General features: G+C 43.6%; 1 protein-coding gene across 4 annotated transcripts in view; it reads left to right on the top strand.

The window, feature by feature from the left end:
* OCLN (occludin) overlaps positions 1-9,166 on the top strand; it is a 50,020-nt gene extending 40,854 nt beyond the window's left edge. For all 4 annotated transcript variants that reach the window (XM_053301761.1, XM_053301763.1, XM_053301764.1 and 1 more), the window contains 3 exons: positions 2,582-2,753; positions 4,580-4,621; positions 6,822-9,166. In XM_053301761.1, coding sequence (XP_053157736.1) covers positions 2,582-2,753; positions 4,580-4,621; positions 6,822-6,923 — 316 coding nt within the window. In that variant the 3' untranslated portion in view covers positions 6,924-9,166. The remainder of the gene's footprint in view (positions 1-2,581; positions 2,754-4,579; positions 4,622-6,821) is intronic.
* Positions 9,167-24,064: the final 14,898 nt, after the last annotated feature.

The raw sequence follows: 24,064 nt of genomic DNA, 5'->3' as shown, positions 1-24,064 counted from the left end.
CCTTTGCAGCATGGTAGTCAAATACACAACTTCTTTGTCTGTCCCTTATTCACATACTTTGTGAGCCACACTCCTAGAATTTTATGATGTGCAAATAAAACACACTTCAGGTATCCTTTCCATAAGTTGAGGGAGAAGTTCAATTAAGTGTGTTAGATTGCTAAGGTAACGTGGTGCAGCGAGCCAAGCTACAGCAGTTTGAATTTTGCATTGCTTATTAACTAAACAGTGGCAGTCTCAATGCAATGTCTGACTAACCTTGTGAAATGCAGAACAAGGTACTTTTTCCACAAGGTACCTTTTTGAGCAGCCATCCACTCAGCTACACAACTGCGTGTGCGTGTGCGTGTGTGTATGTAGCAACCATGTTGTGCTAGCAGAAGGTAGTCTGGGGCAGTTTGGGGGTTTATTTCCCCCCCACACACACACTTGATTTTTGTGTGAAACTAACCCTCAGTCTGCCAGTAACTCCCTCTCACCTAAAAGTGTTTCGGTTACGTGTTCATAAGGATCATAACATTTCTAGGTCTTTTGGAAATGGTTATATTTAGATTACCCATACAAGTGTTTCCAACTATGTGACTGTGCAAAAGAGAACTAGTATTAGTGAAGTACTTGTTCAATCCATTTGGCCAAGTCAGCTTATGCAAACAATCAGCATTAATTTCAAATGTATACTATAATATAGTATAGACAGTCTTGGAGGAAACTGATTATCTTGACCCATTTCAAACTGGCTTTCAGGGTGGCTATGGGATGGAGACTGCCTTGGTCAGCCTGATGGATGATCTCCAGTTGGGAATTGACAGAGGACGTGTGACTCTGTTGGTCTTTTTGGACCTCTTGGTGGCTTTCAATATGATCAACCATAGCATCCTTCTGGAGCATCTGAGGGGGTTGGGAGTTGGAGGCACTGCTTTGCGGTGGTTCTGCTCCTACCTCTCAGGCAGGTTCCAGATGGTGTCCCTTGGAGACGGCTGTTCTTCAAGATCTGAACTTTTGTATGGTGTCCCTCAGGGCTCTCTCCAATGTTGTTTAACATCTACATGAAACCTCTGGGAGAGATCATCAGGAGATTTGGTGCAGGGTGCTATCAATATGCTGATGACACCCAAATCTATTTCTCTATGTCGGCATCATCAGGAGAGGGCATAACCTCCCTAAATGTCTGCCTGGAGTTGGGGATGGGCTGGATGAGGGATAACAAACTGAGACTGAATCCAGATAAGACGGAGGTACTCATTGTGTGGGGTCGGAACTCAAGAGACTATTTTGATCTGCCTGTTCTGGATGGGGTCACACTTACCCAGAAGGAACAGGTACAGAGTCTAGGGGTGCTTCTGAATCCGAGCCTCTCCCTGGTCTCCCAGGTTGAGGCGTTGACCAGAAGTGCCTTCTATCAGCTTCGGCTAATACGCCAGCTGCGTCCGTTTCTTGAGATGAACGACCTCAAAACAGCGGTAACCTCTGGTTATCTGCTAGTAACCTCCAGACTGGATTACTGTAATGCGCTCTATGTGGGGCTGCCCTTGTATTTAGTCTGAAAACTACAGTTGGTCCAGAACGCGGCAGCCAGGTTGGTCTCTGGGTCATGTTGGAGAGACCATATAACTCCTGTATTGAAGGAACTACACTGGCTGCCGATATGTTTCTGGGCAAAATACAAGGTGTTGGTTATAAACTATAAAGCTCTAAACAGCTTGGGCCCTGGGTATTTAAGAGAACATCTTCTTCGTCATGAACCCCACCGCCCACTGAGATCATCTGGAGAGGTCTGTCTGCATTTGCCACCGGTTTGTCCAGGGATGGGCCTTCTCTGCTGCTGCCCCAAGGCTTTAGAGTGCACTCCGTAGTGAAATAAGAGCCTCCCCATCTCTGAGAGCTTTTTAAAAGTCTTTAAGGACACATCTGTTCACCCAGGCTTTTAATTAATATTGTTTTAATGATTTTAATGCTGTTTTAAAATATTGTTTAAAAATTTTTAAATTGTTGTAATAAACTTTGTTTTTCAACTAAAGTTTTACTTTCTGTTTTTATTTTGTTGTAAACCACCCAGAGACGTAAGTTTTGGGTGGAATAAAAATGTTTGATAGATAGATAGAATAATGCCTCTTAGAAAGCACAGCTGGAGAGTAAAGCAGTGTGATACTATTTTACTGAGACTACTGTTGGCATCAAATACATTCTAGAAATAAAGAATGTGTTCCTAAAGACATCCAAAATACATATTGATATTTGGGCTGGGTATTGCTATTTGAACAGTAAGTTGCTTCAGTTGCAGTGAAGGTATATCACACGACCTCAATAATTATTGTTAATACTACTTGATCTTTGCACAAGATTACTCAAAGGCCGCAAGTTTTGGGTGATATAGAAATGTAATAAATAAATTCTGGTGAAAAGTGTTTATTTAGATACTACATAGATTAGAGAAAAGTGAATTTGGTTCCCAGTTTGATAGATACAATTTCTCTATAAACAAGTGCTAAATCACCAAGCTATATTAAAGCTGAACCTCTCTGGTATTATGAATCTCCCATGACTTTTATATAAAATGACACTCTAAATTATCTTCATCCAGGGAATATCCACCTGTATCATCAGACCAGCAAAGACAAGCATACAAGCGAGACTTTGATGCAGGACTACAAGAATACAAGAGGTTACAAGCAGAGATCGATGAGATCAGCAAAGAACTTGCTCACCTTGATAAAGAACTGGATGACTATGTTGAAGATAGCGAAGAATATAAGGTAATTGCATTGATTTAAACATTCTGCGCAGGAAGTATAGGAATATCATTTACTAAACACTACCTGAATCTCTGTTAGATGCTATATTTTGGTTTTTAAAGGCTGTCTTGTTTGTCTCAAGGTTTGCCTTATTGAATATTTGGCAAGTGAAAATTTGGCAGCTATAAACAATTATACCCATGCCAAATGAATCTGAAGAGCAGGCTCAGTGGTAGAGCACATGCTTTTCAAGTAGAAGGTCCCATGTTTGATTCTCCACTTAAAAAGCTTCAAGATGTCGGGCAGGAAATGATCTCTGCCTTGGAGAACCATTAATAGAGCAGAAAATGCTGTATGGCTTGATATGAGGCAGCTTCATATTTTTGAGGACTCAATTGGACTTTTGAGGTAAGGAGGGAAATATTGCAGAGTACTGACTCCATACAAGTACATAATCAATTGCAGCAGGAGGGAAGATGATTATGAATAGCATAACACATATACACTGATGGCGTCTGAGCTGTTGGTGACTGACCAGGAGAGAGATGGGGTTGTAGTGGACAGCTCATTCAAAGTATTGACTTGGTGTGTGGCATCTGTGAAAATAGTCATCGTACTTCAAAAGGACATTATAGAACTGGAGAAGGTGCAGAGGAGGGCAACCAAGATGATAAGGTACCTGGAGCACCTTGCTTTCAAGGCAAGGTTACAGCATCTGGGGCTTTTTAGTTTGGAAAAGAGGCGACTATGGGGAGACATGATTGAGCTGTATTAAAATTATGCATGTGATAGAGAGAATAGACAGAGAAATTTTTCTCCCTTACAACAGTAGAGCCAAGAGTCATCTCATGAAACCGAAGGCCAGGAAACTTAGGACTGACAAAAGGAAGTATTTTTTCACATAGTGCAGAATTAATCTGTGAAATTCTCTGCCAAGGGATGTGGTGATGGCCACTCACATGTATGGCTTTAAAAAGAGCTTTGGCAAGTTAATGGAGGACAGGTCTATCAATGGCTATTTGTTTAGGGGCTATAGGCCACCAGCCTCAGAGGCAAGATGCCTCTAAATACAAGTTGCATGGGATCAACAGCAAGAAAGAGGACGTTCTTGCTTGTAGGCTTCTCAGAGACATCTGGTGGACCACTGTGTGAAACAGGATGTTGGACTAGATAGGTCTTAGGCCTATCTAGCAGGGCTGTTCTTGTGTTCATGTACAGATCTGGAGACATGTACAGTTGTTTACATTATGTTCAACGCTTCCTAGCTATGTAGTACATTTCTTTACTATATAGCCTGCATTTGAAGGTTCACTTTCAAAGTGAGTCCATGTACTTTACACAAATATGTACAATTCTACAGATACCTGTATCCACATACAATGTAATATTGGAATAGTGCTATACTCTGGCCTTGCCAGGCAGAAGCAGTCGAGACACTGGCAAGTCGTCACTGCATTTTTATTCCTTCAAAATGCCAATTTCCCTTAGGCTGCCTACCAGCTAATCCAATGTTGCTTGTTTTCCATGGCTGCCAGTGGGTAACATATGGTTGGCCACATCTCTTCAAGATCTCAGGCAGTGTCTTTTTCTATCCCCGTTACCTCGAGCATCTTTTACTTGGAGGAGGTTGAACCCAGCTGTGCTTTACTACTGAGCTGTGTCCCCCCACAACAGTGTGTGGATTCAAATCCATGTTTGTGAGAAGTCCAGGCTGATAGGGCTTCTTTTACATTGGTCCTTGTTTATAAACAATGCATTCTTTATAGTAAGTGTAATAGAACGAAAATACACATTTTTAAAATTTTAGCTGATGTATGTGGTCTAATTTGAGCATTTGTCCTTTGTAGGCTGCTGCTGAAGAATATAACAGACTGAAGGATCTAAAAGCAGTAAGTTTCTGCTTTACAAATGAAGATCTCTCCTTCTATTCAGTCATGTGCTGAGCAACCCACCCTGGAAGGAGCATGAATTCCTGATATCCATGCATTTCCCCCTTGTATTATTTTAAACTGCTGTCCTTTACTACTTGAAAAAATGAAACCCTGAGAAATACCCTTTGTAACTTGTAATTCCCCTTTGTTCTGACTTCCTAACATCTAACAATTGTATTCTTAGGTGATCTTTGTTCATCAGGCCAAACGTTTGCAATGTAGATGCATTGGATAGGTATATTAATCAGGAATACACATATGCAGTGGAATGAGGCTATAGTGCCTCGGACACTGTACATAGACCATTATACAACAATGTTAACATTAGGCCTTAACATGGATTAACTCATTCAGCTAGAACTAATCTTGTCTAGACAAGCTGGTAATGTCTTTGAAGTCTTTTGTTAATTGGTGTTACTTAGACCTGCACATGGCCCAAACTATTGGGTTCTGCTCAGAGTGGACAGTGAGACTGTCAGAGGGGACATATTGCCCTTCCCAACTAATGTGTCATTTTGTTGCAAATGTACATAAAGCCACACCATTGAGTTGGTTTGACAGCTCTCCACAAGCTTGCTTGCTTATTTTATTTTACTTTACCTTTACCTTTACTTTTCATACATACATACATACATACATACATACCCCATGCTTCCAGTACACTACTGCTCGGGATGGTTCACAACATGAATAAAATAGATACAATGTAAAATAAGACTAATAAAGTTAAATAAGTTAAGTTAAAATACCAGGCTATTATTAAGGTAAGATGCCACTGAGTTAAAATACTACTATTAAATTAAAATATCAGGCTTTTCAGTCAGAGCATTTTAAGGGGGAGTCGCTGGAAGACACACCACCACTACTACTCCCCCTTATGTTGCAATTTTTCTTCCAGTTAGTTTTGAGATCTTAAGGGTTGCTTGCTGTGTCAGTTGCTTAGTGATAGGGTGGTGGTGCACTGCAGATACTGAACTCCTCTGTACACTACCTTAAGCCCGAGTTGATGCACCTTCTTTATTGCTGGCATCACTACAATATGTGCACAATGTGCAACAAAGAATTTTCATCCATGTTTGGGATCATGGTCATTGTACCTGGCTCAGCTTCATCTCCAGCAGGGTGCACGGCTGGGGGTGAATCAGCATGTGCAGTGCGCAGCAGGGGGCCGTAACATTTCATATGATTACAAATTCATACTGACTGATGACATACTGTGTAAATAGTGTTAGTGATGTTTTTGGTCATGTCCAACCAGCTTGGACATATAGTATAATTTGTAAGGAAAAAGTTAAAAGAACATGCCCCTTTCTTCAGTTATTACTCAAACATTTTGGATTGCAAATGAACTTGAGCATAGTGCATTTACAAAAAATAAAGTAGATAAATATAGTCCATATGTTTACAGTTAACCACACTTTCACTAGGTATGAAATACTGTATAGATAGAGCAAACTCTTTCTGGCAGCTTTACTGCAATAGGGGAAAAATTATTTTAAAAATCAACCATTTCTCCAATCCATTTCAAATTGAATTTCCAGACCCTCCCACCCTGCCCTACATCTGTGCCCGATATCAAAGCCCTATAGCAAGCCATTCCATAAACATACAAGTTGGGGAGGGGGGATAATAAAAAAGGGAAACCCCATAAATTCCATTGCTGACTTTGAGGAGAAGGAAAGCACAGGCTCTCGACACAACCCAGGCCTGCAGGGCAGGGAGGCTGAGGGTGTGCACAGGGCTGTGGTGGGCAGCCACAGCTGGCCACTCTGCCTCCCGTCCAGGCTAGAGGCTTCAGGCAGGGTGCTGCTGAAGAGGCAAACTGCCTTTCAGACAGTACTGCAGTTTGTCTCTTTGGCAATGAGAATTCCTCTAACATAAAGTCTGGTTGTTCCTGTAGGTTGTGTGTGTGTCTGTGTCCCCTTGCTTAGTTCATGGCCCTTGAGTGAGGGTGTGTGTGTGCTCTACATATTCACCCTTTAAGTACTTTTAAATTATAAATAGGTTCAGAAAGTCTGGTTCCGTAAATTTCACACTAGAACTCACCTATCTTTACGAATATGGATCAGTTGGGCTAATATAATGTCTAATGTAGTGTTTATTTGGTATTTAGTTTTTCTTTCCCTTGTGTACTAACATGGTTGTGTCTTGTGTTTAGTCAGCAGACTACAAGAACCGAAAAGCACACTGCAAGATGCTAAAGAGCAAACTGTCACACATCAAAAGGATGGTCAGCTATTATGACAGTCGGAAGTCATAACAAGAGAGAAGAAAATTGGTCTGTTTGAATACATTCACTTAAATATGGGACAGTTGTGTTGGACCACAGGTAATACAACAGATGGTATTCGTTTTACTTCATTATAATTGTGCCATGTTTACTATGACATGAACTTTGGCACTCGGTTTGGAGCTTCTTATAGTTTCATTTAGTCAGTAAATTTCATCATGCCTTGTCTGTGGTGACTCACACTCGGTTTCCTTCAATAGGGGAATTGCAATCTTATTCTTAAAAGGAGTTGGCGTGTCATCTTCAGGCACCCAGATCTATCTAGTCCCTTTCTAAAGTTTTCTTGAACATATTGTATCTGTTCAATGCCATTCATAGTGTGGGCTGAGTGGTGGTTTTTTTTTAAATGTTCATTTTCTTCCTTCCTATGTTTGTAAAACATAAACAGCTTTCTGTAACTAGGCAATTTGTAAATGTCAAAGGACCGTAATTTGGGGTAGAAACGCCATGATGCATACGTTTAAAAAAGTTGTTGAAAGGTACCTGCGGTGTTTAGGCCGATGTGGCATTTACTTGCAAACGGAGGCAAATGAGGCTGCCGAAGAAAAAGAGAAGGTGGTGGCCACCGACTACACTTCGGCAGGCCGGGCTTAGCTGTCTGTTTTAGGGTTGCACCTCAGGCCATGGAGGAGGAGGGGTGGAAGGGGGAGCAAGCTGGGGGAGGAGGAAGGGGTGGCAGCAGCAGCAAACTAGCCGGCCTGGCCTTCCCCACTGAGGAGGAGGTGTGGCGGCAGCACAGTAGGGTCCTCCGATGAGAGGGCTTGAAGCAACAGAGTTCCTCCCCTGCTTTTTGGGCTGTATTTAATTGGTTTAGTTGCGGCATTTATGGTGATGTGGCACTTCTGATGTGTGTTTGAAAAATTCTGTCTTTTCCCCTCAGTGCAACGTATATGCTAATGTGGCGTTTCTACCCAAAATTATAGTAATAGGGATTCTGTTTTTAAGCTGCATAAAGTACGTAAATGTAGCGCATGTTGATTGTCCAGTATGATGGAACACCAATGACAATGTGAAACTAAATGTAAATATATCTACTCTTTAAAAAATACTTTGTATATTTAGATAATATTTTTATTGTACAAATGTAGCTTTCAAGTAGCCGACTTTTATGACTTGACTGTCATATGTGGATTGAATCTGGATGTTCCTCTGAAATGTTTGTGTGTGTAAATGATCAAACACAGTTAGCTTGATTATTCTAAATGGCCAAAGAATTCCAAACCACCTCAAGTGAAACAGATTCGCCATGGCCAAAGAAGAATGGAACCAAAGCAGAAACATGTTTTTGGGTTTTTCGGGTGGGGCAGGGAACTCCAGTGCTCCTTCTCAATTTTGTGATTGCTAACAAAAGCACAAAATGTCTTTGCTAAAAAAGAAAAATCAAAAACTTGCTTATACTCATTAAGACTGTACTCTGCTCATGCTTAGAATTGACTTAACACCAGCTCCAGTGCTAATGCAGTAGTCATCAATGCTGCTAGGCTGGGTGTTGTCCTCTTCCACCAATGTATGAAATGCTGTCTCCTGTACCATGTGCCTGGAGGTGGAACAACTCTTGACTGACTTGTGTGTAATCCCGGTTCTGCACTGCAGAGGTCTTCCAGTCTACCATACCTGGTTTGCCAGGGCATACAGTGCTGTGCTATCTTCTTGAGCCATTGTGTATGGGATCTGTCTTTAAAGCAATATGAAAGTCAGGATTCAAACATCTGATTGCATTAGGCATCATGCTGTTGGAAATTATTTCTGTCAAGTTATCATAATTTACCTTTGAATTGTTACACTGTCACTATACCTCATGTTCTTTAAATTTGTATTCTTTGATTTTCAATCTTGGAGATATTTATTGTTGTGTACAAGCCACAGCTGTGGCTCTTTTTATGACATAGGCTGTGTTGTAGTTAAGCAGCCCCATGGGTGCAAGCAATGTTTAGCTTATTGCAGTTGGAAGAGCATGGTAACAGGGCACTCCATCCACACTTGGGGCTCTGGATTTTCACTATGTTCGTAAGGATTTCAATAGACTGTGTTTTTTAAAAAGCTCATATTTACTAAATGTAACCTACTAGAATCCCAGATGGGTGGAACTTGTGCTTTTAATATATCTTAACCTGAACATAACTGTGTATTTTTTCCCCATTTTTATATGGTATCAATAAAGTATTTCAGTTTTGCATATGCTTAAGGGAACATTAAAATGAATTCAAATTATATATGATAGGAGTGTTTGGATTTATCTACATTTTCAGCTTGCTCTATTTAAGTCGTGGAATAGGTGATCAATCTTCCTGTACTTTAAAAACTTGGATCCAAAAGTGGCATTGTGTGAGCAGGAAGCACTTTATGCTCATGCGAAATCAAATTGGTGGCTTACATACTGTGCAGCACCCCACTGCTGGAAGAGTGAGGTGCTCCTAAGAGTTGCCACCATTGTAGCCAGGCTGCTCCAATTCCCCATGGGAGCAGTGTCACTGCAGTGAGGAGGCAATTCTTGGGAGCCATGGATGCGCTAAGCTGTGAGGACATGGTTTGGAACTGCATGGAGCCAGCATGCACGTCCTGGTCTTCCATTGGTGAGGTATTGCACGGTAGGTAAGCTGGTAACATCTTGCAGGCTGACAACTGTGCAATTTAGTTGACAGCTCTTGAGGGTTAGAAGGCCGTTGAACAGCATGGAATGTGCAGGAGGCTGTAGCAAGTAGGTGGAGCTGGCAAAAATTGGGATCCCTTTCTTGCATGAGCATAAGTGCTTTTTGCTTCCGTGGTGCCACATTTGGATCCAGCCCAAAGTATTGCATTGATGTCCTTAATGCAATAAGCCTGTGCTTGGATGCAGTCCGGAAACAGATCATGAGCTTACTCATTGGGCTTCCGGGATAAAAGTCCATGATCTTTTTGCTCAGCTGTGTGCTAGAAGGAGCAGCAGGCCTTGGTGTTGCAAGAAGCGCCTCTGGTTACTGTGCTTCTCTGGTCACCGGATGTGGTACCATACTAGTCATCTTCAGGCTAGGGAATGAGCAAGGCCACGTATAACACAGTATCTCATCGCTCTGGGAGCTGCCTCATCCCCCTGCCACAGCCAGGATATGTAGCAATGCTTAAAGTACATATTTATAAAGAACTATAACTGCATATTCCTGGTGAACCTTATCGTAATCTAGATGTCAACAGGGGAATGTGGGTACTGGGACTTAAATTGTCATTTTTGGAATGTCAGTGTTTGGCTAAAATAAATTTTAAGAGACTATACAAATCCCTGGGGCATAACCACTGATCTGTGAGCTGTGATAGCTCAATGGAACTTCTCAGATTCAGGGCAGTATACCTCTGCATGCTGCCTTTCTCTGCTTGTGGGATTCTAGAAGTTCCTGTCTGACACTGCTGACTGATCTAATACAAGAAGATGGCTCTTACTTTTTTTAAAAAAGCAGCTTCACACCTTCATTGTTGCTGGTTCCAGCCCACATGGCATCCTGATAACTTACCCCAACCAGAAGCAAGTGAGTTTCCCCCTAGATAGGTAAAGGAGCTAAGGATAAGTGCTCTTGTAGAAGTAAAAAAAAAAAATGGACTGTGGAAAGGTGAACTTGAAACCCATCTTTAAGCCAGTTACATCATAATGTGCAGGTTACATGGATATACTGGCTATATTTCCTACTTGGGCACAAACCTTAAATCTGATTTCTCTCTCTCTCTCTCTCTCTCTCTCTCTCTCTCTCTCTCTTCAGCAGGGAGAGGTTGGGTGTCGGGGAGGATAAATGGATGATGCTAAAATACTTGTGGAAGTTGAGTTTTAAAAATCTTGATTATAATCTCCCTGGAAAGGATACACGAGATAGGTATTCTATACCCACATAAAACACTTTCTGTCTCTACTGCCATGAAGGTGTATGAAAATTTAGTTTGTGTTTGGTCACATATAGCATATATTGTAGGTAGATATATGTATAGGTTTACTTTAAAGGATGTGTCTTAGTAACATAAACAAGTTATGTGTAAGCAAAATCAAGCAGGACACTAGGGTGTGTCCTGCAGTCATCAGCATTTGAATGATAGGAGTTTTCCAAGCCCTGACCTTAGGTCTAATAATAATTTTTAAAAATCCAGTGCATAGAATGTTTTGTCAAGAGTGATAAGTACACTGGAAGATTCTAATAACTTCTGTAACCACTTGAATTTGTCTTTCTTTTGAGCAACGTTTTGTTATGATCACATATTAGGAACATGTAAACATTCAGTGTGCCCTACCCTGTGGGGAAAGCATTTCAGTAACAGAAAATAGGCAATGCAAACAGATCTTGCTCAGTTTCAAACAGAGTTCAGAAAAGGGGGCAATAGATGTTGAGGCATGCGCCTACGCTCAAAGATTTTATACGTTATGGTCAGCATCCACTAGATCCTGTTTTCTCTAATTATCCAAAAATGTTTCTCCTTTTTGCTGGGAGGAATATGGTCTCTGAAAGACTGCAGCAAGAGCTAGGCAAATAAACTGCAGGGTGCAGATCTTAAAAGCTATCTTGAATACACATACTTGTAGCATAGGGATATGTCATACCTGCAAATATACTGATTTACAGAACTGTTGCTTCTGTGTGAATTGGCTAATATAGGTAACAGAAACACTTCAGTCATAACATGTTCACTTGGGGTCCTGTTAAAATGAAAACATTGTTTGAGATAATTTAAATGGTCCCAACATTTTATGATGTGTACTTAGGATTGATTACTCTCTACTTTTTATAGAACAGTTACTTTATACCTGGAAGTCCTTAAGGAAATGTAGGGAATTTTTATTTTAAAAACAATGTTGATTAATGGGGGTCTGGCAGCAATTGCTTGACTGGTTCCACAAACCTCCAGTATTCAAACCAATTTCTTATGCAGTCATCCCCCTGATTTCCTTGGGATAAATGGTTCAAAGCTGGCATGCTTTAGGGATGTACACAGAATGAGGGTGGGTGGGTGATACAAATGTGGGGGGACACCTTTTAAGGATAGGGAGGGTTCCCCCGCCCAGGCGTGGGCCCCCCCGCCCAGGCGTGGGCCCCCCCGCCCAGGCGTGGGCCCCCCCGCCCAGGCGTGGGCCCCCCCGCCCAGGCGTGGGCCCCCCCGCCCAGGCGTGGGCCGTGAACGTTCCTCCGGGGGGGCGGGCAGCAGGCGGCTTCTTTAAGTGTAAACGGAGCTGCTACTCCATGCCGCCCAGCAGCCCTCACGGCAGGGAATCATCTCCGCCACTCACCTGGCCGCTGGTGGGGGCTCTACTCCGTAGGAGCCAGGTAAGTGGCGGAAGTGATTCCCCACCGCGGGGGCTGCTGGGTGGCACAGAGCACTGGCTCAGTTTACACTTAAAGAAGCCCCCCACCGCCCCCCGGAGGCGCATTCATGGCCCACGCCTGCCCCCAGCCCCCCAAACAGTGGCACACCTAGACAATCTGGGTGCCCAGACCACCTTGTGAGTCCAAACTGCCAATATTCTAGCCATGTGCATGGCCAGTGGGTAGGGGGTGAGGGGTGAGACACAAAGGTCTCCCTCTCCCGTGGCGGTGGGTAGAGCAGAAGCGGTCACTGAGCCTGACTGCCCAACTCAGCAGACCTCTGAGAACTCTGAGGTGCACCTGCGCCGTTCTCTGGTGCGCCTGAGCAGTTCTCAGAGGCTGCTGAGCCAGATAGTCATGCTCAGCAGCCACTCCCACTGGGGGAAAGTTGTGTTCCCCGCACCCACCTACCCCATCCATGCACATGTTGGCTAGAATATTGGTGGTTTGGCCTTGCGCTAGCAGGGGGGAAATTGCAGTGGCAGCAGGAGGGCCCCCATGGACCTTGGAGGCCACGTGCCGAGGCCCCAAGGCCCAGGAGTAAAATTGCCTCTGAATGGGAGGCCAACAGTGGGTGGGCAGTAAGGGAAAAGCTGACTGCAGTGGTGACTGAGGGTGCCACAGATGTGTGCGGTTCTTTCACCCTATATAGGTCCTCTGCAGAGAACATGGTCACTCAAACATAGATCTGCCCCTTTGGGGGGCTCATTTATCTGCCCATTCTTCAGTGTGATATTTTTATTTACTCTATTTACCTGAATCCAAGACTAGCTGTTTTTCCAAGACATTTGATGTTAAAAATTGGGGGTTGGGTTTTTTTTTGTTTTTTGTTTTGTCAAATTCATAGTGTTGTTTCTTTTGGGTAAATACAGGTATGACTTGTCTCTTTAAAGGGGAAGTCCTTAAGTCTTTAAAGGGTTTTTTTCTTAAATTCAGGGTCATCTTGTATTCAGGTAATTTGTGTATTTATATACTGCTCCAAATCTGTGTTTCTGGGCAGTTTACAACAAATACAACATAATAAAGCAAACATGAAAACAATTTTAAAAACACAATTTTTATTTTTATTTTTTTATTTAAAACATTTCTATGCTGCCCAAAACTTGCCTTTCTGCGTGGTTTACAATTAAAAACATTTAAAACATCAAATCAGTTTACAATTAAAAACATTTAAAACCCAATATTAAAAATTTTAAAACTATAAATTTAATCTAAAGCCTGGGTGAATAAATGTGCCTTCAGGACCTTTTAAAAAGTTGCCAGAGATGGAGAGGCTCTTATTTCAACAGGGAGTACATTCCAGGGTCCAGGGGCAGCAATGGAGAAGGCCCGTTCCAGAGTAGCCACCAGATGAGCTGGCAGCAACCACAGACGAACCTCTTCAGATGATCTTTAAAAGCTTGATGGCAGTGGGGCTCATGCCGAAGAAGACGTTCTCTTAAATACCCAAGGCCTAAGTTGTTTAGGGCTTTATAGGTAATAACCAGCACCTTGTATTTTGCCCAGAAACGTATTGGCAGCCAGTGTAGTTCATTCAACACAGGAGTAACATGGTCTCTTCTAGATGACCCAGAGACCAACCTGGCCATCGCATTCTGGACCAACTGTAGTTTCTGGACTATGTACAAAGGCAGCCCCACATAGAGTGAAACTGCAGTAATCTAGCTTAGAGGTTACCAGCATATGTACCACTGTTTTGAAGTCATTCATCTTAAGAAACGGATGCAGCTGGCATATCGGCCAAAACTGATAAAAAGCACCTCTGGCCACTGCCTCAACCTGGGACACCAGGGAGAGGTTTGAATCCAGACACACCCCAATCTGCGCACAATTAACATCTGATTAAAAGCTTGGGTGAATAGATGAGTTTGAAGCAACTTCTTTAAAACAGCCAGAGATGGGGAAACTCTTACTTCAACAGGGAGTGCATATAACCTGCCAACAATGCCCTTCTGCTGCCTACATAGGACAAACAAGTTAGTGTCAATGCAAAATAATGAATAGATACACATCCGACACAAAAAAGGACTATGTTCAGAAACCAGCAGGGGGACATTCCAGTCTCCCAAGACAATTTGCTGCTGAACTGCAGGCTGTTATTCCAGAAAGCATCTTCAAAGGGACACCAATATTTCCTGTTAAATTATATCTGTTTTGGTTTAGCTTTGCTGCAAAAGACAAACACAGCTACCCTGTGCTTGATTTTGATATGGAAACCATTTTTATGCATGCAGGACCTGTGGCGGGGGTGGGGGGGAGAATGGGAGAGTAGGCGGCAGGGGAAGAAGGTATCAAATAGGGGAAATGGGCTGAATGGAACTGAATGGAATGCAGAATATGCATTTAACAAAATGCCCGCAGAACAGCATGGTATGTGAGTCATGGAAAAGTAAAGTTGTGCTATCGAGTCGGTGTCAACTCCTGGAGACCACAAAGACGTGCAGTTTTCTTTGGTAGAATACAGGAGGAGTTTACCATTGCCTTTCTCCCACGCAGTATGAGATGATGCCTTTCAGCATCTTCCTATCTCTCTGCTGCCCAATATAGGTGCTTCCCATAGTCTGGGAAACATACCAGTGGGGATTTGAACCAGCAACCAATTGCTGATACTTTTTTTTTTAAAACAACTTCAAAAAAGCAAGCAATTTTTACTTCTCCCTTCCTTACATTGTCTAGAGTAGGTACAGTAGGCATTTTGCTCTTCGTCTTTGATAAATAAAATGGTGATATCAGTGTTATGACCATGGATTTCTTTCATGCAGTTAGAGAATGTTTTTGTTGGGACATGCAAGTTGATGGACACTGTTAGAAGTGATTGTTCGGCAATCAAATTTATCAATAAATTGTTTATAGTTGCTATGCAAGATTCTACTTGAAAGTTATATTCATATGCCTCAAGTGCCACCTTCGGGTGTGGTGAGTTTGGGAAAGGCAAGTTTTGAATGTTTGTTGCTTAAAGCCAGTAGGCATGGGAAAGGGAATCCAGTGGAGGCTTCTAGGGCCTACAGTTCAGTATCTCATAGGAACATAGAAACCTGCCTTATACCGAGTCAGATCCAGTGGTGAAGCCAGGGAGTGGAGGCCTGGGTTTTTTCCCATCCCCGGCGGCCCCGCTATTGTGTGTGCTGCACGCACCAATGATACCCTTTGTGCATGACTTCATGCACATGCGGGTGTAGTCAGATCGTTTGCTGGCTGGGTGCATTTATTTCCCTTTCTCTTTCTCCAGCGAAGGAGAGAAAGGGAAATAAATGCATCCAGCCAGCAAACACTGGCTGGGAACGAACTCTGAAGGGCTCACATGGCCCTTCCGTGGCTCTTTGAACCCATCCACTCAATGGTGGCTCCGCCCCTGGTCAGACCATTGGTCCATCTAGCTCAGTCTATCCAGACAGGCAGTGGCTTCTTCAAGGTTGCAGTCAGGAGTCTCTCTCAGCCCTATCTTGGAGATGCCAGGGAGGGAACTTGGAACCTTCTGCATGCAAGCATGCAGATGCTCTTCCCAGAGTGGCCCCATCCCCTAAGGGGAGTATCTTATTGTGCTCACACATGTAGTCTCCCATTCCAATGCAAAACAGGGCAGAGGCTGCTTAGCAAAGGGCACAATTCACGCTTGCTACCACAAGACCAGATCTCCTCCCTCTTTAGCCATATCTGCTCAGTCAGCATATAAATAAGGAAAGACACTACAAAGGAAACTGTAGTGCCTCTCCTGCAAAGGAAATTTAGTGCCAGTGGGGGCTTCTGTGTGTATGTGTGTGTTGGGGGGGGGATGTGGGGAAGAAAGAATTAAGTTGCCTCTCCCCCACACAAAGGTCCCAGTTCCCGATTAATGCCGCATCCTTTGGATACTATTTAAGGTTGAAAGATGCAGGGCCAAACTACACATGTTTTTCTTATACGTGACTAAAATTGCATTTAACAACTACATGTTTAATGCAATATGTAATTTGGCCTTGACTCTGCAAAAGCTACACTGAATTTCCTTCTGCTCAGCAACGGGGGGGGGGGAGGTATAACAAGGCCAAACTTTTTTTCTCAATCAGGAGACCTAAAAAGACCAAAAACCAGAAGAGAAGTTCTCACTTGGGATTTCCTTGCATGCAGTGGCCATCTGAGATATTTACACCAAAACTGGGTGTTCCGAAACCCAAATTAAAACTAATAATTACTACTGTTGCCTAGCATTGATATTTTTTTTTGTATAACATATACTTGTGCAATGTTGGTTACACCCAGCAGAGGGAAGTGCTGCTTAATAAATTACCCTATAAATCAACTGAAGACAGGAAGTAAAAATACAAACAAAATCCACCCTGCTTCTAGGAATGTTTAGGCAAGTTAGGGTCAGGGAGATTGTCTAGTATGCTGGAAAATGGAGAGGATTCCTTTGGCATATCCCTCCAGGAGATCCAGGTTGTCTGTGTGCGATAGCTTTCTTCCTCTGTCTCCAAGTGCAGCAAATGTGTGTTCGAACCATTTCTACTACACTTTAGAATGTTTGTCTTCAGCCTTACATTGTTTCTGAAAAGGCTGTGTCTTGAAGTTTTGCAGAGCCACAAGATGGGATGAGCTTAGGACCAAATTAGATGAGACACTACTTTTTAAAAAATTGCAAAGCAGTCATGGAGTTTGTGAGGTGGGGGGATACAATGGATCAGAGGAGCAAACCTGAGGAGTTAGCAGCTTTGGGAGGGTGATTTAGATTAGGAAAATGTGAGGGGACCAAAGCTATTTGCCCTGTAGGGAAAACATACACATATCTGTTTGATGCTTGTATCTTTCCCCCTGCAGGGCAAAGATCTGCTTTAAAAGGGCTAGTTAGATTAGGGAAATGGTTGATGATGGGGGGTCTTAAACATACCCTCCCAGCATTGCTTCCTTGATCTCAAGCTCCCTCTTGAACTACCAAAACAAAACAAAACCCCAGAAGGTGGGGAATCCATCTAATCGAGTTTTACATAATACTAGCTGGGCCAGGCACAGGGCATCTGCACCTTTGGCTGGCCTACCCACCACCGCTGTTTTCCCCCTCACTACCACACCGGTGATGTGTTTTAGAAAACCAAAATAACTCCATTTTACTTAGAAATCCTCAGTTTGACTTAAAGTAACCCCAGCTCAGCTTAGAGCCATCACGGCCTCACATGATCAACGTCATTATCGCTCTCCACTAAAATGTATCTAAGGAAACTTGGTTCTCACAGGATTCTCACTGTTCTTTGCTGACAGTTAAGAAAACAGGATGTAACCAAATAAGGAGTGATCACCAGATGAACAAGGAATCATTCGCATGCGTACTAGATACTTAGTCCACCATTTTGTTGCCACGTATACTATGTCTAGGGTATCAGCATAATTCAGATTGTTTGTATAAATGTAAGATGCACCTATAACCAATTTGTATTCAGTTTGAGAGCGTAAAGCCCTCTGATTACCTGTTGCAACTGCAGTGCAATAAATTGCCTCTAATTGATTCCCATTGAGTCTGTTTGATTGGCTAAAAAGCGGACCCAATGACGAACCGGAATTCACATCACTGGCATGCCGAGCTTTCTGGCTGGTTGGATGGCCGCCCACTCCCCCCCGCTTCTCACCCCCCCGCACTTTCTGGCGGGCCAGCTGGCCGGCCCGCTTCCACTTCTCCCCACCCCACACTTTCTGGCTTGTGAGCCGGCCGGTAAGCCGGCCCACCACCTCCTCCCATTTCTCCTCCTGGTGGCGAGGCCAGGCCGGCACGCCACCTCCTCCCGCTTCCTTCTTCCAGCACGTGGCCGGGTCCAGCTGACCTGACACCGCTTTCTCCAGCTGACCAATGGCCGGGCCAGGGCCAGGCCGACCCGCCACCTCCTCCTCTAGATGTGTGGCCGGCCTGCACTGGCCCACCGCCTCCTGCAGCTGACCGGACCAGGACCAGGCTGGTCCACCTCCTCCTCCTGGCGGGCAGCCGGGCCACGCTGGCCCGCCGCTGCCTCCTTTGGCCGACCAACGGCTGGGTCAGGCTGGCCCACCGCCGCCATTGTCTCCTGTCCCCGTCGCTATCTCTGCTCTCGCGAGAGCTGCCACACATGAGATTAGTGCCGGGTACGATGGCTTTAAAGGAAGATTCACTAAATGAATGGAGGATAGGTCTATCAATTACTATCAATGGCAGTTAGCTATGGTAGTAAAAGTGAATGTCTCTGGGAGGTTTCCAACAAAACAATAAAAAGTTTAAAATATTACAACAATTTAAAATGTAAAAGGTTAAAACTATTCAAAATTAAACAATTAAAACAGTATCTAATTAAAAGCCTGGGTGAAGAAACAAGTCTTGACTGCCTTTTAAAAATTTGTACGATATAGGGAGGCTCTTATTTCAGCAGGAAGCGTGTTCCAAAGCCTTGGTGGTAACTGCAGACGAACCTCTTCTGATGATCTCAACAGGCGGTGTGCTTCATAGCAAAAAAGCTGTTTAGGGCTTTATAGGTTATAACCAAGACCTTGTATTTTGCCCAGAAACCAATTGGCAGACAGTGTAGATCTTTTAAGATAGGAGTGATACGGTCTCTCCGAGATGACCCAGAGACCAACCTGGCTGCCGCATTCTGGACCAACTGCAGTTTCCAGACCACATACAAAGGCAGCCCCACATAGAGCACATTGTAGTAATCAAGTCTATATACTAGTTTTTGGAGGGCAAACTGGTGAAGGCAATTTTAGATTTTCTTGGTCTGGTTTCTGGTTCATGGATGCTGGATTTGATGGACCTTTGATCTAATCCAGAGATTCCCAACTGTGGGATACCAGCTGTTAAGACTACAGTCCCCATCACCCACTGGCCACAATAACCTTTGGCCATTGTGACTGGGAATGATGAGACCTGTAGCCAGGGGCGTAACTAGTGGAGAGGGGGCCCGTGTTTGCCCCTCTCCCCAGCGGTCCCTCAGAGTGAAGGAGCTAATGAAGAAAATAGTGAGGAGGGGAGCAGGAGGGCCCTCAGGAGCTCGGGGAGGGGGAGTTCTTTGAACCCATCCACTCAATTATAGCTACGTCCCTGCCTGTAGCCCAGCAACACCTGAGGAATGAAGGTTGGGAACTCCTGGTCTAATCAAACAATGCTTTTGTCATGTTCGTAGTCTTCATGCAGAGAGCTTGACAATTATGGGTAGCTACCATAAATGCTTCTTAATATGGCTTTCCTCGATTAATTTGGCATATAGATGGTTTAGAGGACTGCAGTTGCAAAACAACTCAGCAGAATGTTTCTTCTCTGTAAATTTGTTTGTGAATGGGTTGATCTAAGAGATTATGATGAGACACAAGGAAGAAGGTGGTCTCTGCATTGTGAAAGATAACTGCCTAAAGGCTTCATAGGTACATAAAACTTGAATTTTGGTGGGGACATAAATCAAAATGTTGGAGTCTGAGTCATTTGCTAAGGGGCTTACACTCAAACGGATGAATCTAGCAACTGCAAGATTACTCTGTCCCTTTCTTATAAGCATCCAACCATCACAACTATGCAGTCGGATAAAGCAACGTTTAATTTGAGTCAGATCTTATCTTATTAGGGCTTGCCAGGCCAGATTATGATATGCTGAGGCCCTAAACTATACCAAGATTAAAAGATCCCTTAGCATTACAAAAAGAAAAGAAAAGAAAAACAAAAGGATACTAACAAAAATGAAAATGAAAACAAGAAATAAAGCTTTATTTTTATTTTGCAACAATGCAATGAAAAACTAATAATCTAACAAAAACAGTTGCTTTGCAATAAATCTCTTTGCGTTAGAATTCTACGTTTCTTAAGAAAGGTGGGGGGACAAAACTAATGGAGACAAATAGGAACAACAAGGCCCCAAAGGACCTTAGAAATGCCTAAAGGCTTAAAACATTAATGAGGAGGAGAGCTGGTCTTGTGGTAGCAAGCATGATTTGTCCCCTTAGCTAAGCAGGGTCTGCTCTGGTTGTATATGAATGGGAGACTAGAAGTGTGAGCACTGTCAGATATTCCCCTCAGGGGATGGAGCCACTCTGGGAAGAGCAGGAGGTTCCAAGTTCCCTCCCTGGCTTCTCCAAGATAGGGCGGAGAGAGATTCCTGCCTGCAACCTTGGAGAAGCCGCTGCCTGTCTGTGTAGACAATACTGAGCTAGATGGACCAATGGTCTGACTTGGTATATGGCAGCTTCCTATGTTCCTATGAAATTTTAGTATGATAGAGTGCATCTTACATTTATACAAACAATTCTAAAAAGAAACATCAGAAACACCAGAAACCTGTTGCTGGCGTCTATCTTGACACCAGCAACAGTCACTGGAGGTACTGTGCTGGGGGTGAATAGGGCCAGTTACTCTCCCTCTGCTAAATAAAGAGAATCACCATGTTAAAAGTTGCCTCTTTGCCCAGTTAGCAGGGGTTAGGGTTAGGATTCACTCTTTAGAGGGAAGGGAGGCTGGTCACTATAGTCAGCTACGTCCATTTCTGGAGGTAAATGACCTTAAAACAGTGGGACATATGCTGGTAACCTCCAGGCTTGACTACTGTAATGCACTCTACGTGGGGCTGCCTTTATACGTACTCAGGAAACTACAATTGGTACAGAATGTGGCAGCCATTGGTCTCCGGGACAACATGAAGGGACCATATAACCCCGATTTTAAAAGAGCTGCATTGGTTGCTGATATGGCTGCAGGCAAAATGCAAAGTGTTGGTTATTACCGAAAAAGCCTTTAACTGCTTGGGTCCAGGGTTTTTAAGAGAGCGCCTTCTTTGTCATGAACCCTGCTGCCTGTTACGATCTTCTGGAGAGGTCCGGTAACTGTCCCCGCTGGCTTGTCTGGTGGCAACCTGGGACCGGGCTCTCTGTGTGGCTGCCCCGGAGATTTGGAATATGCTCCCCACTGAAATAAGAGCATCTTCTTCTCTATTTGTTTTCAGGAAGACCCTCAAGACGCATCTGTTCTCACAGGCTTTTAATGTTAATAATTAATTTTAATAATTTGTTTCAATAAAGGTTTTAATAATTTGTTTTTATGCTATTGTTTTTATTGTGTTTCGTGGATTTTAATCTGTGACTTTTATATTGTTTTAAATTTTGTGCACCACCTAGAGATGTATATGGAGTCAAGACCATTGCATGCGGCAGCTGTGAGCCCACCATGGTTCAGCCTGAAATGCGGATGGTACACAGCGGGATCATGCCAAAGGCTGACAAGGACTAGCAAAAGCCCCTCCCTGTATTTACCAACGGGGATATGCAAATTTGATCTATGACGAACATCCCCCCCCCTTCTATAAAATGTATGTACTATGGGGATTAAAATCCCATAGGATAATTTTTAAAAGAGCCAGAGATTACACCTAGTTTCTTGCTTAAGTCAGTGTTCTTCACTGTAAGCCCTGGGAACCAGTGGCCATTCCCACTGACCATAAATAAGGATCCTTGACTAATTGTTTATTAAAACTAAAGGTAAAGTGTGCCGTCAAGTCGATTTTGACTTCTGGTGCCCACAGAGCCCTGTAGTTTTCTTTGGTAGAATACAGAAGGGGTTTACCATTGCCTCCTCCCACACAGTATGAGATGAAGCTTTCAGCATCTTCCTATATCGCTGCTGCCCGATATAGGGATTTTCCACAGTCTGGGAAACATACCAGCGGGAATTCAAACTGGCAACCTTCTGCTTGTTAGTCAAGCATTTCCCCGCTGCATCACTTAGGGCTGTACAAATCTTATGCTAAAGCCTCTTGCCTGGCACCATGCAGAAGTGACCATGCCCACTGCACAGTGCTGCGTGTTTCCCAGCACTGGTAGGACTCTTTAGAGAGAAACAGAGCCCTCTTGAGCCCCAGTACCCTCTTGGAAGTTATGCATGGAGCACTGGGAAGTGTAGTCCTTCCCAGAGCTTTCCCCATAGAGCTCTGTGGAGAAAACACTGTGTTGTGAACCAAGCCTGATTTGTATACTAGGTATGCTCCAGAGCTAGCATATGAGATTAGGCTGGCTTCACCAGTGTCACAGAGTGACCAGTTCTTTTATACGGTGACCATGTATAGTCTGGGTGCAAAGGTAGAAAGAAGATTTTAAAAAAACACTCCTAAATGATTCAATGGGCTTTATTATAGAAAGTTGCTCATCAGGATAAAATTCAAAACAGGTCATCTAAGTTAAACATGCCTCTGATTCAGGGTGCCTAACTGTCATATGTGTGTGCAATCAATAATTGCAGCTGTCTAATAAATCCTAATAAAGCATTTAGAGAGAAACAGAGAGAGAAGGAGGAGGAGGAAGGGAGGGCTCAGGAAGGGAATGGCTATGATTAGTAGGGAAGAGGGAAAGGGGAAGCCGGCTGGGCTGTGTGTTGGATAGGCATCTCACCAGGTTCACGAAGAAGGCTTCAAGGGATTTGTTCACTGCTGGAGTTTGAGAGCAATGCAGGCTTCAGCTGCAAGAAGGCTGGTGCTGGATTTCAGGAGCTTGGAAGAGATGCAGTCTTCAAGTGGTCAAGCAGGCTAGTGGTAGATTGCTCAGAGCAAGGTAGAGAGTGAGAGCACCCTGGCTGGGGAAATCTTGACCTCTCTACGCAGCAGAGGTTACCGACAGTTCCTGTCCATTTAAAGTTCCTGCTTTTAGCCCCGCGGCTTTAGCAGCAAACTCTGGGATAGCTCTTGAGCACAGATCTACTTGTTAGGCAAAGCTTGCCGGGAGTATCATGGCTGGGGAGTCTTGACTTCTCACTGTGCAGCAGAGGTCAACAGACAGTCCCTTCTCCCTGGAAAGAGTTCCTGCTTTTAGCCCTGTGGCTTGGGCAGCAAACTCTGGGATGGCTCTTGAGCACAGATCTGCTGGTTAGGCAAAGCTTGCTGATTTGCCATGTCCAGAGACTCCCTCCTTATAGTGGTTTCATCCTTTGATGTCCATTGAGTCTCCTGGATCACAAAAGGTGTCCATTCCTGATATCCTCTGGATCAGGGATTCTCAAACTTGGGTCCTCAGGTGTTATTGGACTTCAACTCCCATAATCCCCAGCCTCAGTGGCCTTTGGTTGGGGATTATGGGAGTTGAAGTCCAATAACAGCTGAGGACCCAAGTTTGAGAATCACTGCTCTGGATATTGTCTTTTAATTATCAATATTAGTTCAGAATATTTGGTCAGTCAAGAGAACACAGGATCTGAGTTCTATCTTCTGTTGGCTGTTTGTTTGGGAAGGATAAAACAACAGAACAACATTGTTCTGTTGACATTCTGCAAAACAAATCTGCATCTTCTGCCGCCTTGTCCCCAAGAATGTTACAAGTCAAAGATGTTAGGAAAGAAGGAAGAAGCCAAACTATATGTGGTAGAGAGCAATTACATTACTTCTTGTGTACATCTATGTGATTCTAAGAATAATAATGTTAAAGTCACAGCAAAAGGGGTGCATGTTTGAGGCTAGTTAATCAATACATTTGACTAAGGCAGAACAATAGGTGACATCATGATGAGCATCCTGTCAGGTAAGGGATTACCTGAGAGCAAGTTAATTGTATCTTCACAAAACACTGAGAGACAATGCTACCTTAACAATTCAATTAACAGAGGCAGACAAAAGAGTTAATCATTTCACTCAGGGTTGGGTGAGGCCTCGCATCAGTGTTTCTCTGAGCTGAAAATTGCTATTGGAAATAGGCCTGAGTTGTGAACCAAATTCTGGGTCCAATCCATTAACTTTGGCCATGCTGGCTATAACATCTGGGAAAGACTACGCTTTCCAGCATTCCATGCACACAGTAGTGTAGTCGCAAATTTAGAAGTGCAGGTGCTCTCTATGACAG

The sequence above is a fragment of the Hemicordylus capensis genome, chromosome 2 (assembly GCF_027244095.1).
Source record: "Hemicordylus capensis ecotype Gifberg chromosome 2, rHemCap1.1.pri, whole genome shotgun sequence".
Classification (NCBI taxonomy): domain Eukaryota; kingdom Metazoa; phylum Chordata; class Lepidosauria; order Squamata; family Cordylidae; genus Hemicordylus; species Hemicordylus capensis.
Note: the sequence above shows the minus strand (reverse complement) of the source record. Positions and strands in the feature narration are given on the sequence as shown.